The sequence below is a fragment of the Pinus tabuliformis genome, chromosome 8, assembly GCF_031772625.1.
Source record: "Pinus tabuliformis cultivar Carrire ecotype Pingquan chromosome 8, CPIR1, whole genome shotgun sequence".
NCBI lineage: Eukaryota > Viridiplantae > Streptophyta > Pinopsida > Pinales > Pinaceae > Pinus > Pinus tabuliformis.
In genome coordinates, this window is record NC_142294.1 from 798,556,776 (window position 1) to 798,573,874 (window position 17,099).

The following is a 17,099-nucleotide window of genomic DNA, read 5'->3' on the forward strand; positions in this document are numbered from 1 at the left end:
CGAAATTAGGCCAAATTTCTGCCCACTCCTCTAGTTGTTGGGAATCTCACCCCCCTGAAAATATCTTTTATGAAACCAACTCACAAAAAGATAGAAAAGATAGATCAACGACTTAAAAATCAGCCTCTTCGAGGGGGGAACCTCCTTTACATTACACAAATGAATTCTTGGATGATACAAATGACAAGACCTCCTTTCTATATATAGGAGTCTAAGGGGTCCCAATACAATTAGAGGCTACATAACGATAATATTGTAGGGGCACAACAATAACAATAGTGGGCTTCTATGGGGCATAATATTAACAACATGGGGACTATATGGGCACAATAATACAGTAAGGGGGTTGCACTAATAACAATAAGGGGTTACATTAGTAGTATAGGGACTTAACATGCCCCTCTCCTTCAAAAAGTGTTGTCCTCAACGCTTGAGTAGTTTTGGATGCTTCTGTATAAAATTCTCATCCTCCCATGTGGAATCTTCAGCGGGTAAGTTCTTCCACTTGATGAGATACTCTAAAATTGATTGATTTCGTAGTTGTTGATTTCTTGTTTTTGTGACTGCTTCCGATTCCAATATGATTTTTCCTTCCCCGTCAAGTTTGGCAATATTGTTTGAACTGGGATATTCTCACCTATAACCTTCGTTAGCATGTAACATGGAAAACTGGGTGCACTCGGGAAGATGCAGGAAGCTCCAATTTGTATGCCATAGTGCCAATCTTTTGTAATCCCAGATGGCTTGAATCTTCTCCTCATGCACCTTTACGCCATCCTCTCCAATGATGTGCCCCAAATAGAGCTTCTCTGTCAACTCGAACTCACACTTGGACAACTTAGCATAGAACTGCTGCCCCTCCAAGATCTTGAGCACTTCCTCCAGATGTTGCAAGTGCTCCTCCCATGCCCTGTTGTAGATCAATATGTCGTCAAAGAAAACAAGGACATAGTGCCTCAGCTGCCCACGAAATACGTGGTTCATGCAAGACTGAAATGTGGTCGGCGCATTGGTTAGCCCAAAGGGCATCACCAAAAACTCAAAATGCCCATAATGGCAGCGAAATGCTGTCTTAGGGACGCCTAGCTCACGTACCCTGATTTGGTGATATCCCGAACGCAGGTCTATCTTAGAGAAGTACTTAGCTCCTCTAAGCTCATCCATCAACTTGTCGATCCAGGGAATGGGATATTGGTTCTTCAATGTCTTCTTATTAAGGGCCCAGTAATCAATGCACATCCTCAGCGTGCCATCTTTCTTCTTCACCAGGACAACTGATGAAGCGAAAGGGCTAGAATTGGGCCTGATATGCCCCAATGCCAACAACTCATGAATGGCCCTCTCGATCTCATCCCGATAAGCCTTGGGATGTTGATACGGGGTCGTAATCACTCCCTGTACCCCTGGTTCGAGCTCAATCGTGTGCTCAAACCCCCTGTCAGGTGGCCATCCCGGTAGAATGTCCCCAAACACTGCTGGGTACCTGTCTAAAATGGCCTGCACATCTAGGTGTGGTGGTTGGGGCTTACCCCCTGCATCAAATATCCTCAGCTCCACTGCCCACTCTATATCACCATGTCTCAAATCAACCTCCATCTTGTGCATTGACATTGTCTGTGGAGGGTATGAGTGCATGCCTCTCAATAAAACCATCTTCCCGTCAGGCCCCATGAACTCCATCTCCAGCTTCTGCCAGTCAGTGGTAACGCATCCAAGTGAGTACAACCATTGCACACCAAGCACTACGTTGGTGTCAGGAACATCAACCACAAAGAAGTGGTCTGTCATATAGTAGTTCCCCATCACTATTGCCATCCCGGGGACATATCTGGTGCACTGCATGGTATGGTCTCCTGGTACCAAGACCGAGAATCCCTCAAAGGATTCTGTGTGTATGCCCCTCCTCTCCACCATCTGGGCATCTACGAAATTGTGGGTAGCCCCACTATCCACTAGTACTGAAACACATTGCCCTTGCATCGTGCCCTTGATCCTCAAAGTGAGGTACTTCGGCACTCCCCGAAGTGAAGCAATGACCCCTGCTGTTGGCAAGAAAGGAGCTCCCCCTGGTGGGGGTGGTGGACCTCTACCTCCTCCTCTGACCATAGGTGGACCATCATCTCCCACATCATCCTTCGACTCCACATCATCCTCTGGCTCGCTATTATAAAATACCTCTATGAAGTGGGCCTTGCCCTTGGTACACCAATGTCCCGGTGCCCACGGCTCCTGGCAAGTGAAGCACAACTTCCTCTGTCGGAGGTCTCTCCTAGCCTCATCATCCAACTGCCCACGCCCCTGAATGTCTCGCTGTGGTGGGGGTCTGGTGTCTCTTCCCCTCTGTTGGAATACATGCCTAGTGGGCATTTGCGCTTTGGCCCTGGGAAGAGAATCCTGCAAGTCCCGGGCTCTACCAATTGCGTCCTGCAAAGTGGTGGGTCTGTTGGACCTCACCAAGCCCCTCAATGGCTCTACTAGCCCCTCCAAAAACATGAAGACCCTCCTGGCCTCTGATAAATCTGGTACCATCATTGACAATCTCAGAAACTCCGAGATATAGGCCTCAACACTCCTAGTCTGCTTGAGTCATGTCAGCTCTCCAAAGTGCTCCTTTAGGTCTCTCCTCTCAAAACGCTCCAGTACCCTTCGAGTGAAATCCTCATAGGCCGTAACTCCCGCATGTCCCATAGTGGTCAACCCATGGAACCACCAATCATGGGCTTCCCCCTCTAAGTGCAGTGTGGCAATTTTGATTGCCTCCCCCTTTGTCATCTGGTTGAGTTGGAAATAGACATCCAACTTCTCAACCCATGCCCTGGCTGAGCTCTTAGGCGATCCATCAAAAGTTGGGAGGAATAACCTCCCCATCATGCGCTGTAAATCGGTGCCATGTGAGTAGCCTCCTCCACTCTGTCCCCTCCTATTGTTGCCCTTAAGCTGACAGAAGTCCCTGAAGGTGATGGCCTCTCTGAAATCAGGCCCATAGGACTGATACTCCACAAAATAGTCCCCCATGGGCATCTCCTCCTGCCCTTGCAGCCCTCCAACACCTGATGCTAGAAATGTGGGGATGGTTGACCTGGGTGGTGTGCTAGAAACAAGAGGTATGTTGGGTGGATTTGCTGCATGGTGGTGTGAAGTACCTGAGCCTTCACCCAAATGAATTTCTCCTTGAATCCCCTTGCCCTTGTTGTTGTTGCAGTTTTGCTTCCTTAGTTCATCAATGCCCTTAGACAAATCGTTGATGGCCTTCAAAAGATGTTGAGCAAACTCCTCTTCTTTACTCATCTTATCTCCCTCATTATCCCCCATGTCTGGCCTCTCAACCTCTGGTTCAACTGTTATTGGATCAGGAGTAATTTGTAGTTGCCTTTCTCTGCTTCTATACCTTTGCCTTCTGTAAGTGACGTTTTGCTTATCCTCTGGTGTCATAGACTGATAGTCACTCCCACAGGCTAAGCCAAGACTATGAGCTCTGATACCACTGTAATATCCCTAAGGAAAATTAACAACGATAAACAAAGCATGCATAGCAAAACACACAAATTTACACACAATATTAAACACCCAAAACTGAGCCATTTTATTAGGATAAAGAAAGGGTACAATGTGAGATCGGAATGTATGCACCTGGGCTTGCCCAAGGCAAGCTAACAAGACCCAAGTGATGAAATCAGTTGCTCAACCACTAGGAACTGTCCCCCACAAAAGCTCTATGCTGGCCCCAAAAAACTGCACTGCTGGTTGCAAGAAATGGCTGCTAGGACCTCCTCTGGTGCTCAGAAAATTCCGGGAAATTAACCCCGGTCTCTCCACCAACAATACACCAAAACCCATAAAAGGGTCTGGCCAAATGCTAATGTCCAAAATTTGGCCCAATTTCCACCCACTCCTCCCACTGCTGGGAATCTCGACCCACCTGAAAATATTAGTACAGATGGTCTCCAAAATGGCTGCAATATTCAGCAATTTCCCCTTTGGAAATACCCCACAAGCCTCAGCCCTCCAAGTTCCCACGTGTGGCATGAAGGTACCTCTGCACAGGCTCACACAGTCCTCGGTGAAGATTGTGCTAGCACAACAGTCTCCCACAAAATGGAGCCGTAGAAGCACTCTGAATCTTCAGGAAATTATGGTCCTAGGGTGTCCCTGAATGCCCAACAAATCCCTGGCTCCACAACCAGCTCCTCCAAATGTAGCATATTCCCTTTTTCCTGCATCCCACCTACTGAACTAGCTCCATGAATTCACTTGGCAAACTCCTTGGTCAAATCAGAAATGATGCAAGTCACCTCCTTGGGCTGGCACTCGAAGTCCACCGAAGGTAGGGTGAGATTCTCGCTTGAAAATCTCGTGTGCTCAACAACACATGTAGACTTGGCTCTCAGCTCAAGCGTGCTAGTCAAAGGTGAATGTTCAAATGATCAAAGATGCCCAAATGATGAGTGCTCCTATTTTAGTCATTGGGCCTCCAATTTCCCCATGTGGGTCCCATCCATCGATTTTCCCTCTCTCTCTTCCCTCCATGCAAGCGTACTAGCCAAGTGGAGCGTATTCCTCTTTGGGGTGGCCCCCACCTTCCACTATCAAATCGATTTTGCCTTTTTCCCCTATGTTGGAGCCTTCTTTCACCTCAAAATTGCAAGTGGGGCCCCTCAACCCACTTTGCCTAAGTTGCTATCCAAAAATTAACAAAATTGGTCAAAATTGATATTTCACTTAGCAACCTTGCTAAGTGGGAATATCAAATGGTGTATGTAAATGAAAAGTTCTGCTGTTTAACCTCTGTAGTCTCCATGGCAATACTAATTTGGCATGTAATTCGCTGCTTCATCTGGGTGATGACAAGGAAATGTATACTTGCTCAATAACGATGTAATTATGGCATGTCTCAATGACAGGAAATGGATCAAATCTATAAATTTGAATACCTGACATTGCCCTTCCCACCAGCATTGTAGGTCTCTAGGCTTAACAGAGCATGTCCCGGTTATTTTTCTGGACTTTAATCTAGCATGTTTAATTCATAAATTTCATAATTATTTGCAAACTATGCATTATTAGTTTAATGAACGGATTCTGGGTTATGCTAAGTTAATAAACTCTTCAACCATTATCTTTTTACATCTGATACAACTTTTCTTTGTATCTTTATATGCTGTAAACATTTTGAGCTTCCCAAAATTTCCAGGATTGCCGACTTTTCTTCTGGCAAACCAATGAACTTTCTGAACATGGAAACTTTATGATCATAGATGCATGAAAGCCTTGCCTCAATTTAAGATTATTAGTAAGCAAATTAACACTTGTCTTCTCCATATGGTGTTTGAGTTAAAGTGGAGGCCATCATGAACATGAACTTTTGAAGTTCTTGGTAGTGTTATTGATTTTGAAGGATTCCCCTATAAGTAGCACGCAGAAAACATCTCTAGCGTGAATGTCTTGTAAACTAAAATTCTGTAGGCATGTAATGTATAGGTGGATATAGGTTTGAAGCAATTGCCTTGATAAATATTAAAATGTTCTGACACCAAAAATTCAAATATACGACTATCATATGGGTATTTTATTACATCAAGAATAAAGAGTCAACTGATTACAATGCCTTTAACTGGGAACATTGGAAAGCCTAGCTGCATGAACCAATACAATTTTATGGTGGATTTTATGTTGCTCTCGGAGTCTGGATGGTTCTATACTTAGGTACAAATTGTCCTCTTTTAGCTGGCAGTTGATTATTCTGAACTCAGATTTGGGAGTGACGTGAATGCATATGAAGCTGCATCTCATTCTGAGGCACTTTTGTCAGATAGTACTACGTATTGCCCTTACCCAGAAAATTCAGCAATATGATGAATGTCTCTTTTCCCGCTGCCTATTTCTCCATTTACTTCTAGTGCAACTTATTTTAGACAAATAATATTTTGCCAACCTGGAAATGAGATTTGGCAGATTCAGTACTAGGGTGCTTTCTCCAACAGTCAACTAGGTAAATCAGCTTAGAGTTCTTTCGAGGATTCCTAATTGTCATGGTATTGGGTAACTCAAGAAGGCTTCACCCTGCAGGCAGTTATTGTGTCACCCTGCAGGCAGTTATTGTGTCAATGCAAAATTACGTTTAGATCTTAGAGTGTGGACATTCCTTTTGCTTGCACTGTGTTGATTTGGGGTAGCATCGGATGTGCTCTAGCCACGAAATTTGGTGGAGAGGTTGTGTAATGAATAAAATATATAAATAATATAAATATAATGTAAATGATAATAACCATACATAATAATTAGTTAAGCTAGTAATTAGGTTGAAGAGGCATGTCTAAATAAGACATGACTCTTCATGAGGAGACACTTGCGTGGTATATAAGCAAGCCTCTCGTTCTCATTGTAAATCATTCATTCTTATTCATATTTATATTTAATATAATATTTATATCTTAAATGGATATCTTGACATTCCAAGTCTTTTGGAGTAATTAATCTGTAGAAGGAACTTTGTTCGCTTCATTTGGTATCAGAGGAGTTCGGTCCTCTAGGTTGCTTAACCAGTGCACAGAGTTCATTTTTCAATCCAGGTCCTTGGCTATCGAAATTTGTCAACCTTGTTGCCATACAATTGAAGCATTTTGCTTAGAATTTGGGAGTTTCTCATTTTCTCCATTTTTTTAGGCCTTTGGCCATAAAAAAAATTAACCAAAAAAAAATATATACAAGTAAATAAATTTAAAAAAGAAGAAGAAAAAAGATAAAAGAAAAAACAAAACGGATACAAAATCTCATACCAAGTATATTTAAAACTTTTTACGTGGAGAAGCCCGTGGTTTTAAAAACAACCCATGGTATTTTAAAAAGTTAAAAAAAAAACTAAAACAAAAAAACAAAAAACAAAAAACAAAAGGAATACGTTTTACTTTTTACGTGGAGAACATTTTAACGGAGGTTTTAAAAACAACCCATGGTAATAGCCCATGGTATTTTAACATTGTGACCGTGTCATATGAAAAGATGTGACCTTTATATTTATTAAGTGGGGTGACATTAAAAATTTATCAAGGGAGTAATTAAGTATATAAAAAAACGGACCAATTTATTATTAAAAAAGAAGTGAAACTATTATTATTATAAGATAATAAAGTTATTTTGAAAAGGGGTCTTAATATAAAGAAATACATACATATATAGAGGGCAACAATATAAAGGAGTATTTTTTTAATAAAAGGGTATTCAAGTTTTAACAATCCACATTAAAGGAGAATATTTGAAAAATATATATAGAAGAAATAAGTGATATTTTATAATAAAAATAGCTCCAGTTGACATATTGTTTACGTAAAAACATCAAGGAAAAAATGGAGACTAGTAATGAAAGGTTTCCTGAAACCCATAGTACATGTGTTTGCACACTATTTAACATCAAAGGATCACTCACAGGAAGAGACATCATAATCTCTATCAGTCCTATTGAAAGAAGTAATTATGTTAGTCCTAAATGTGCTAATCAATTGGTGATTCTTGAATCAAATATAGTTGAAACAAATATTTTTGGCAAACAATACGATATAAGCAATCTACACCTAAATATTGGAGATTATACTTTTACCTCATAATTCACTGTGCAAACCTTATCTTTTAATGATAGTGACATTGTTCTGGGATCACCATGGATGAAAACTCTAGGTTCCTTTATTCTAAATACTAAGAAAAAGTTTTTAACATTTTCTTACAAAAAGAAGAAAATAACATTCCAAGATGTTACACTGAAACCTAATTTAGTAACGCCAGAAGATATATCGGATATTTCAAAAGCAATTTCTCAAGAAGGTAAAAAAGTATTACAAAATATGCAAAATGAAATTGACAAAATCACTATTGACAAAAATGAAGAAGTTTCTCGACTTGAAAACCATAGTGAAAAATTATTGACGCAAATTAAGAAACTTAAGAAGGATAAGAAGTCATTAGAGAACAAGGTACAACAATTTGCCGAGAAAGAAGTATCAAATGTAGGAATTCAAATTGATGACAAAACAACAAACACTGATCCAGTGAATATGACAACTCAAGAAGACAAGTTAGTTGAAGAAATGACACACGTAGATGTTGCAGTTCAGACAATGAACATCCCAAGTGAATGTTCCATAACCATCTCCACAACATCTTTGCCAGAAGAAAATATAAAAATTGGCACATGCCCAGTAAGGAGAAATCAAACCAAAAAAGTTCCATATCGACATCCGAATCATGAGAACAGACGAATCAACCATGCTACATATTTGAACCAATTAGAATTGAAACAACAAACTGATGTTCCCGATAATAGTGATGTAATCTCAATCCAGTGTTATGCTAACAAGTTGTTACAAAATTCCAGTGTTCAGAATACTATACAGAAGATTAATCTGAGATGGTCTGATCCCTTCTCAGTGCGACAGTTTTGTTTGTCACTAAGAAGATCATATCAACTTGTATCGACGAGGATGACTATTCCGAGAGAGAAAGACGTTCGAAGCTGAAAAAGAGATCAAGCCTTTTTTCATCAATAAGCTTTGAGGACAAAGCTTTTTGAGGAAGGAGACAATGTAACAAATAAAATATATAAATAATATAAATATAATGTAAATGATAATAATCATAAATAATAATTAGTTAAGCTAGTAATTAGGTTGAAGAGGCATGTCTAAATAAGACATGACTCTTCATGAAGAGACACTTGCGTGGTATATAAGCAAGCCTCTCGTTCTCATTGTAAATCATTCATTCTTATTCATTTTATTTAATATAATATTTATATCCTAAATGGATATCTTGACATTCCAAGGCTTTTGGAGTAATTAATCTGTAGAAGGAACTTTGTTCGCTTCAGGTTGTGTCACATGAGATCTCCAATACCTAGAAAGGGTTTGGACAGATTCTAAACAGTTTTTAATGGAGTCCCTAAGTCTGAACTTAGGGAAAATAAAATATTAATGTGTATTAATATGAAACTGTGTTAGAATGGTCCAAAAGACATGGATCAAGGCAGATCTAATCTTAGCTGTTGATTAGGGACTTAATCTCGATCGTTGATATGTCAATAGGAAAAGTATAAGAGGAGGCTTGAGGGTCACTTGGAGAAGACACTAGAGTGGTCAGTCATTCTATTCTCTAGAGCGGGGTTTGCTAAGAGAGAGAAATAGTAATTGGGAGATGCAGCTGAGGGGAATTTGAGTACAGAGAGACAAAGAGGCAGAGACAGTGCCGGGAGAGTAGTGTAGTAGCTGGGGAGAGTGACACAGAGCTAGCCAGGGCTCACGCAGAGGCAGCAGGGAGCTGTGCAGAGCCTCAAAGAGGCCAGCGTTGTTGATGCAGAGGGCCAAAGGGCTGACGCAGACCCATCCAGGGTGATGCAGGGCTAGCGCTGGGCAGAGAGGGGTTGACGCAGTCCAGAGAGAGGCTGACGCTAGGGTTTCTGGGGTAGATTTGTGCTGAGTAGCTGCCAGAAGGTTTATCCGGGGTTTCAGCCAGGATATTTGTCAGAAACTGAGAGGTATTACTGTCAAGGAAATTCTCTGTTGGGCACCCAGATTGTACTCTGATATTGCTTAATAAGAAAACGTTCAGATCGCTGCACCGGTTTTCCCACATTGGGTTTTTCCGGGGACATTAGTCCAAAAATAATGGTATTATATGGTGTGATTGTTTTTGTTTCCTTTAGTCGCCGATCTGTAATATGTTGAGCATGCACTAGTGTTTATTTTCAGTATTTACATTGTAAAGAACTTGTTAAGTAAAATAACAAGTAGGTAGGAATAAATCAGTTAAAGTGCATGGAGGGTTTGTAACTAAGTAAACTTAGAAACTTCAACACACTGGACTCCTTCATGTTTTTTTCTTTTGTTTGCTAGCCTGTTTGTGACTTGGAGGACGAGCCTGTGGTCTAAGAAACTACAAACCAGGGGCATTATAGTTATTAAGGTCACCTAAGGATCGCAGTTGTCCTGGGCCACACTAACCCTTAACATGGCTAGATTTTAGCTGTCTCCTCCTAGCTATCATGGAGTTTTGAACATCGGTCACCATACAGAATGAAGCCCTTTGAAATTAATCATGCTAGTGGGATTTGACTTAAGTTTGAAGGACATGGATGTGGGCTTTGATCCATTTATGTGTGCACAGGTCACGAGATCATTTTATCATAATCTCTCTGTGTGCAACCACACGTTCAACCATTGCCTTAAAGCAACCCTGTGGCTCTAGGTTATGCCTTGATGAGAATTGAACCTTTTTCAATGGTGAAATGCACACGTTCAACCACTACCTTAAGGCAACCCTGTGGCTCTAGTTTAAGTCTTGACAAGAATTGAACCTTTTCCAATAGTGAAAAACTCCTTACTTTCCACCATTGGATCCAACTCCTTTGGGTGACTCCTGCTTGATGTTGTTGAAGCTGTGAAACTCATTTCCTCCCCCAACTGAGATATAAGGAATATGTTCTGGCACAACTGGATCAAATTGTTAATTGAATCTAACTATGTAAATTCTCTTCACACAACCATGTATATTTAGAATTTGTGTTTCAGAACCTGAAGAAATTTATTCCTTTGCAGCTACAATATTGCAGCAGTCATGTTTTATATATATTTTTCCCATGTGAAAGGAACACGAACCAATCTGACTAAGTTGGACAGGCTGAGCACTGGTTACTGTTCAACTTGAAACTTCTATAGTAAAGATTTTCAGAGGGTCTTGATGAAGTGCTTTCCACTATTTTTCAGAGATTATTATAGGGTGCATTGGTCAAATAGTGACAAGATATAGTTTAGGTAAGTTAAGGTTAAAATCTAGATGTGATTATGATATAGAGGCTAAGAGAGCCTTTTTTTAGTTTCTTTTGTTGCTTTCTTGGCTTAATATTTCCATTGAAATGATTTTTACATTTATTTTCTTTGGTTTTTTAAATTAAAATATGCTTCAGTATTTACCTAGACAGCTCTGGATGACCCGGGCTAGTATGTTGCGGTATTCATGTATTGCATTACTTTGATTCAATTACTATTCATCCAGTTATTTTTGCATCAGACTATAAGCACTAGTGGTTATAACTCTCCATTCTGTTTTGATTTTCTGAGTTCGCACTCATTGAAATCATTGTTTTGGTTTATGCAGATATTAAAAGACTTCCTTGTTTGGATTGATAAGAATTTAGGTCCTTGGGGACCTCTTGTTTTGTAAGTATCAACTATCATCATAACATTCTTTAAAACAGAGAATCTCATTGTGTCCAGAGAAACACTTTATTTGGATGAAACAGTTTATTCTCTTATCTTTGCTTCCTAATATCTGGTTCTTGAAATATCAGAACTTCAAACTCGATGATGTTTCACGTTAAAGAAATACTGTTCATTTAATGCAAGTCAAAACCTTGGAACCATCATTTAAATAAATGGAAGATGTGGGAATAGATCTTCCATTGATTGTCTAGTTGAATGTTGACAGGCAGATGTATGGCGTAATCTGCTGTGAAGCTTGCAGTCCTTATTCAATTTTAAGATTATGGAAACATGCTCAGAAACACCAAAAAGTGTTTTAGCTGTAAAATGCACTTTTATAATATTGATAGATTGCATGCATGATGCAAAAGATATAAAAATGGAGTGACACTATGACACAGCTCCCAACATCATGTGCTATTTAGAATCTAGATTTCATCAAGACGATACAAACAATTCTAGTTAAAATTAAAAAAGAGATATGAAAATGTTGACGTGGAATAGAAATTTTCCTTTTAGTTGTAAAATTGATAAGACGTAGTCTAGTGAACATATTACATTTTTTTTGTTCCCACTAGCCTGTGTATTAGGTGTTCCAATTGAAGATGCTGTACCTTGCTGGTGCCTTGTGGATTTCCCCCTTCGCCTTGTGGATTTCCTCTTTCCCATTTTCTTGGATGGAGGACATCTGTAACCGCCAGTCGAAATACTGGCCAGCAATACCAAAGGACTCAATGAGATTTGATCGCAGGACCTCCATGAACTTGTGAACACAAGCATCTACTAATCAATCTAACCCTTGGGGCCAAACATGTATGATATCTATATAGTAGTACACTTTGTACTTTATCCTTATCTTTTATGGGTAATTTAAATTGTTCACTCACCCTCTTTCTTGTATATTTTTTTGGACACTTGGTAAACTTTGATCACTTTCCCACAATTTTTTACTCTATAATAATACAAATGAGTTTACAATATGTGTACAGTTTTGGCATTCCTTTTCTCATACTTGCATAGTTGCATACTGTTATTTGTCGTATGTGAGTATCTTCTTGCGTTGTTGGTATTGTGTTCACATCAATTGGTATTAAAGCCTTAGGAATCAGGATTATGTGATGTTCCTACTTAGCAATTTTGCTAAGTAGTCACAATTTTGCACAATTTTGAGTTTTGCTATGAAGGACTTAGGAAAAGTGGGTTAGGAGGGCCCCACTTTGCAATTTTGGCTAAGGAAGGCTCCAACATAGGAGAAGGGAAGCAAATCGAAATTATAGTGGATGGTGGGGGCCACCCCAAGAGGAATACACACCCCTTGGAGAAACACACACTTGTGGAGAGAGAGAGACAAGAGGGGGTCGATGTATGGGACCCACATGGAGAGAGAAGGAGCTCAATGATAAATAGGAGGAGAATGCATCATTTTGGGGCTTTTGATCATTTGACAATTGAACTCTCTTGTACGCTTGAGCTGTTGAGCCAAGTCTACACAGTGCTGTTCAGCACACGAGATTTCTGAGGGGAGATCTCACTTCCATTTTCAGTGGAATTCAAGTGCCACCCTAGGGGAGCTATTCCGGGAGGGTCTCAAGCATTTTTGGCCATCGATTGGAGCAAACTGGGCACAGGAAAGGGACTACACACTTCTTGGGGGAGCAACTATAGTGCAGGCTGAGTCCTGAGCTTTTGAGGGGCCGATCTACAAGGTAATTGCCGAGGATTTTCAGGAGTTTGCAAGGCATAGCTTGAGTGAGCTACACATGCCTCTTACACTCTCTTATGCACCTCTTACACACTTTAATGACTTGTCATAAAAAATTCCTCTTATACCTCTTTAATGCGTATGTTACACTTCTCCTTAATGGCTTGAATTACTAAGGCATGCATTTTCCTTCTTTACGGCACAAGTCACTAAGACATATGTACTCCCTCTTGATGGCATGAGTTACTAAGGCAAAGCGACCTCCTTTATGGCATAAGTTACACTCCTATTTTGGCATATGTAACTTCCTCTCAAGGCATGGGAGTTACTCCTTCATGAATTCGACCTCCTTGCTCTTCCTATATATTTGTGCCTCTCATCCTCTCTACTACTCACTTGTGCATTGTGAAAGGAGAGTACGAACTTGAGAAAGAGAGAACTAGAGAGACTAGAGAAGAATTGAGAGGAAGAGAGAGAGTCTTGAAGAGTAAGAGCAGAACTTGGTGAGCCAAAGTAATTCAATGTTTGCATCAACTACTGCTATTAAAGATCTTCTTCAGATTTGGGTGAACTTCTTCTTTCTCTCATTGTATTTTGTATCTCTGTTGAACATTTGATTTCTAATAGAAGAAGAATCTGGTTGGGTTTTCCCCTTGTGGGTTTTGCCTTGGTCATTGGACCTAAACTCACTGTCTTATTGAGTTCTTGGCTGTCTTCTATTGTGTATATGGTTTATGTTCTATCTACAATTGCTTAACTAATATTGCAGATTAAAGAAGTTATTGGATCAAGTAATTGTTACAACATAAAACTTCAAAATTTCAACAAAATCCATGTCTACTAAGAGAAGATAATAAGGATAAATTGAAATATTAAATGGTCAACCTTGGTGAGAGAAATACATGCAATTGATCAATTGAAACAAATAGTGCCACCAACTAGTGTTTATTTGTAAGTTCTAGGATGATAAAAGGGAAAATTACATCTTGGTTCAATAATTGCATTAACGTTGTTTTCTGTATTCACTAGGTGTTACCTAGTAGGGGTGCGATCATTTTTCTTAAGATCATTATTGCAACAAAATAGTGTAGTTACCTGTATTATTGTAGTCGTGTTTTGAGTTTCTTTATTTTGTAGAGCATTAGGTTGTGCATAGACATTGAGGACTGCATGAGATGAATCAATATGTACCTGAAGAGTTCCCTAGAGGCCTAGTTATCAACATTAACACGAGGCAATTAGATATGGAGTATTATACATAATGGGATAAACTAGCTGAGGTAATCCGTTAGAAGTAAAGAAAACATTAGTTATTTAGTGTGTATGTGGAGAAATTATAAGTGATAAAAAATTGAGAGAATAGTGGGTACAAATTCCCTAAAAATACACATCAATTGAAGTCAAAACTGAAAGCATTATACTTTGAGATAGTATACAACTACCCTAGAAGGACGATAAAAGAATGAGAAGATGGAAAAATAGGATAATGGTTTAGGAAAGTAATGGAAGTTTCTAAGTTTTATCTTGAATCCTAGCAACATATATTTGATGAGCTACCTTATTGAGGAAGGGAAAAGGAGGAACTTACAAATTTTTTAATGATGATAATGAATGGAAGCCTTTGTAATGATGACCAATATAGAATGATGAGACAAGCAAAAATGAACATGGTGTAAGATTTTGGAAATAATCATGATTAAACAACTTAGCACTCTAGTGGTTTTTGTGTATGATACAGCCATAGGGAAAAATGGTTGTGCAATCATAGTGGTGAAATGATCAAGATAATCATGAAGATCATTATTAGTAACTATAGAAAGCATGTTGGCATTTGATCAAAGAGATGATAAACCAATGAGTTTCTGTAGAATGTGAGGATACTAAGGGGTGTCTCTAAAGTTGAAAGTTCTCTTAAGAATATTGATGAGTGGATTGAGCAACATGATTTGTAAGGGTCATAGAGATGATCTATATAATTTAAAAGTGTCAAAATAGGAAGTTGTGATCACTCGTAATTGGTGAGGAATGACAAGTGATAGACTAAGAAAATGTTTAGAGTCTTAAATGATCAAGGATAGCAACAATATACCCTTGGCAAAGGTAACAGACTGTGTAAATTAATGAGAAAACACCTAGCTTAAAGTGTAAGAATGAATTTTATTGGGAATTTATAAGCACAAATTTACAAGAAAAGTAAGACTTGAATAATAAAAGGTGTACTTGACTGGTATGCACTCATTTTTCACGAGGGGATTAATCATATTTTGAGACTTTATATAGAGTAACATATCAAGTTAATGACATTAGTATTGAAAGAAGTTATTGTCAAGCACATCAAGCATATAAAACTTTTTGGTGGATGATAATCCTTTGACTTTGATTTTCAGGGTGAATTTCTGTCTCAGCAGGCCGCATTTGTGGGCACACAAACCAAGGCAAAAGCAAGACTTTGACTTACGTTGACTGCAGGCCTGTTTGATTGTAGGGTTGACTTCAAGTTGACCAAGTTTGACCACAGATTTGTTGACTGTTTTGGGCTGAATTTGACCAGCAAGGAATGCTGAATTTGACTGGGTTTGATTGAGCTCCAAGTGGATTGTTTGCTGCTGCGTTGACCACTGTTTACTTCCTAGTTAGGGTTGATTTGTCTGCTGTTGATTGAGAAGAAGTATTGCAGATTTTACAGGGCTGTTTTGGACCGTGATTTGGCAAGTCAATTTTGACTTTGAGTTTGTATTATTGTATTCTCTCTCTACTGAATATTTGATATAATAATAAGAATTGATCAAAGGGTTTTCCCCACATTAGGGTTTTTCCTTGGCATCCGCCAAATCTGGTGTCCTCGTCTTGGCTTGTCTTCTGCATTTTATTTATGTTCTATCTATAGTTACTGTCATTGTGATTTATGGTTAATGGGATTGCTATTGGAAACTAATTTGGAAATTGTCATTGGGCTTCTTAGAGTACATTAAAGTGATTGTGCTAAGCATAAAACATACCATTGTTAACTAATTTAACACGGTATCAGAGCCCAGGTGAAGACAAATCCCAAACAAGAGAGAAAAAAGCAATCACCAAGAAAGATTTATTGGACAAGTTTCAATGGCTTCTTCATTTTACTTCAAGACCGAGGACAAGCTCAATGACAAATCTGACTATCATGCATGGAAGATGAATTTGGACTTGACTTTGGAGGATTGGACTATGTGTAGGGAAAAGTAGTGGAGCCTCCTTCAAATGCACTAGCTGCTACTAAGGCAAAGTTAGAAAAGGCGAGGTCAAAGAAAATAATCTTTTTATTGACTCTATTAAAAAACATTTGGTTGCCTATATTTATGATCTGGGAACTTCTAAGGAGATATATGATAAGCTGGTTGGGATGTTCAAAGTGAATAATGCAAATCAAATCCTCTTTCTCCAAAGCAAGTTGAAGGACATCAAGAGGGATGAAGGGGAGTCTATTCAATCCTGCTTCACGAGGATCACACAAATCAAGAATGACCTTCTATCTATTGGAGAAGTTATTGTTGACAAGGAGCTCACTCTCATTGCACTTGGGGTTCTTTCAAGAGCATGGGATGTGTTTAACACTACCATTCTCAACAATGTCAAGATTCCTAGTTTCAATGAATTATTGGCTAGATGCACTCAAGAGGAGACAAGGATGATGGAGAGAGACAAACCTTCAAATGGAAATGAACCTACTTCTTTCTCCGCTCATGCAAAGAAGAAAAATAATGTTGGTCCAAGGAGACAGGGTCAAGGATTCAAAGAAGGAAAGGAAGGTGCTACAATTGTAACAGGTTTGGTCACTATGCTAGAGAGTGTCCTCACAAGAAGAATTCTCCAAGGGATGACGACAACAACAACAACAACAATTTCAAAGGCAATGGCAATCAAAGGAACAACAAGTTCAACAATAAAGGAAAAAGGAATGCTCCCGTTGCTCGATATGGAAATGGTCGACCTCCCAAAAGATCGAGAAATTCCAGGTATGAGGAAAGTAATGTTGTAGAAAAATAAAAGGAGTTTTATCTTATTTCTGCTCTATCTACTGCCTCTCCTTTGGATACTTTGGATCATTGGTTGATTGATAGTGGAGCCTCAAGGCACTTCACTGGGTACAAAGAAGCCCTCTCAAATTTGATTGAAAA

At 39.2% G+C, this 17,099-nt stretch overlaps 1 protein-coding gene across 1 annotated transcript in view; it reads left to right on the forward strand.

Annotated features, from left to right (window-relative positions):
* The window catches only part of LOC149237977 (uncharacterized), a 174,157-nt gene that overhangs the window by 7,480 nt on the left and 149,578 nt on the right, over nt 1–17,099 (forward strand). The window contains exon 2 of the mRNA XM_089372879.1: nt 11,140–11,201. Within this exon, the coding sequence (XP_089229005.1) occupies nt 11,140–11,201 (62 nt within the window). The remainder of the gene's footprint in view (nt 1–11,139; nt 11,202–17,099) is intronic.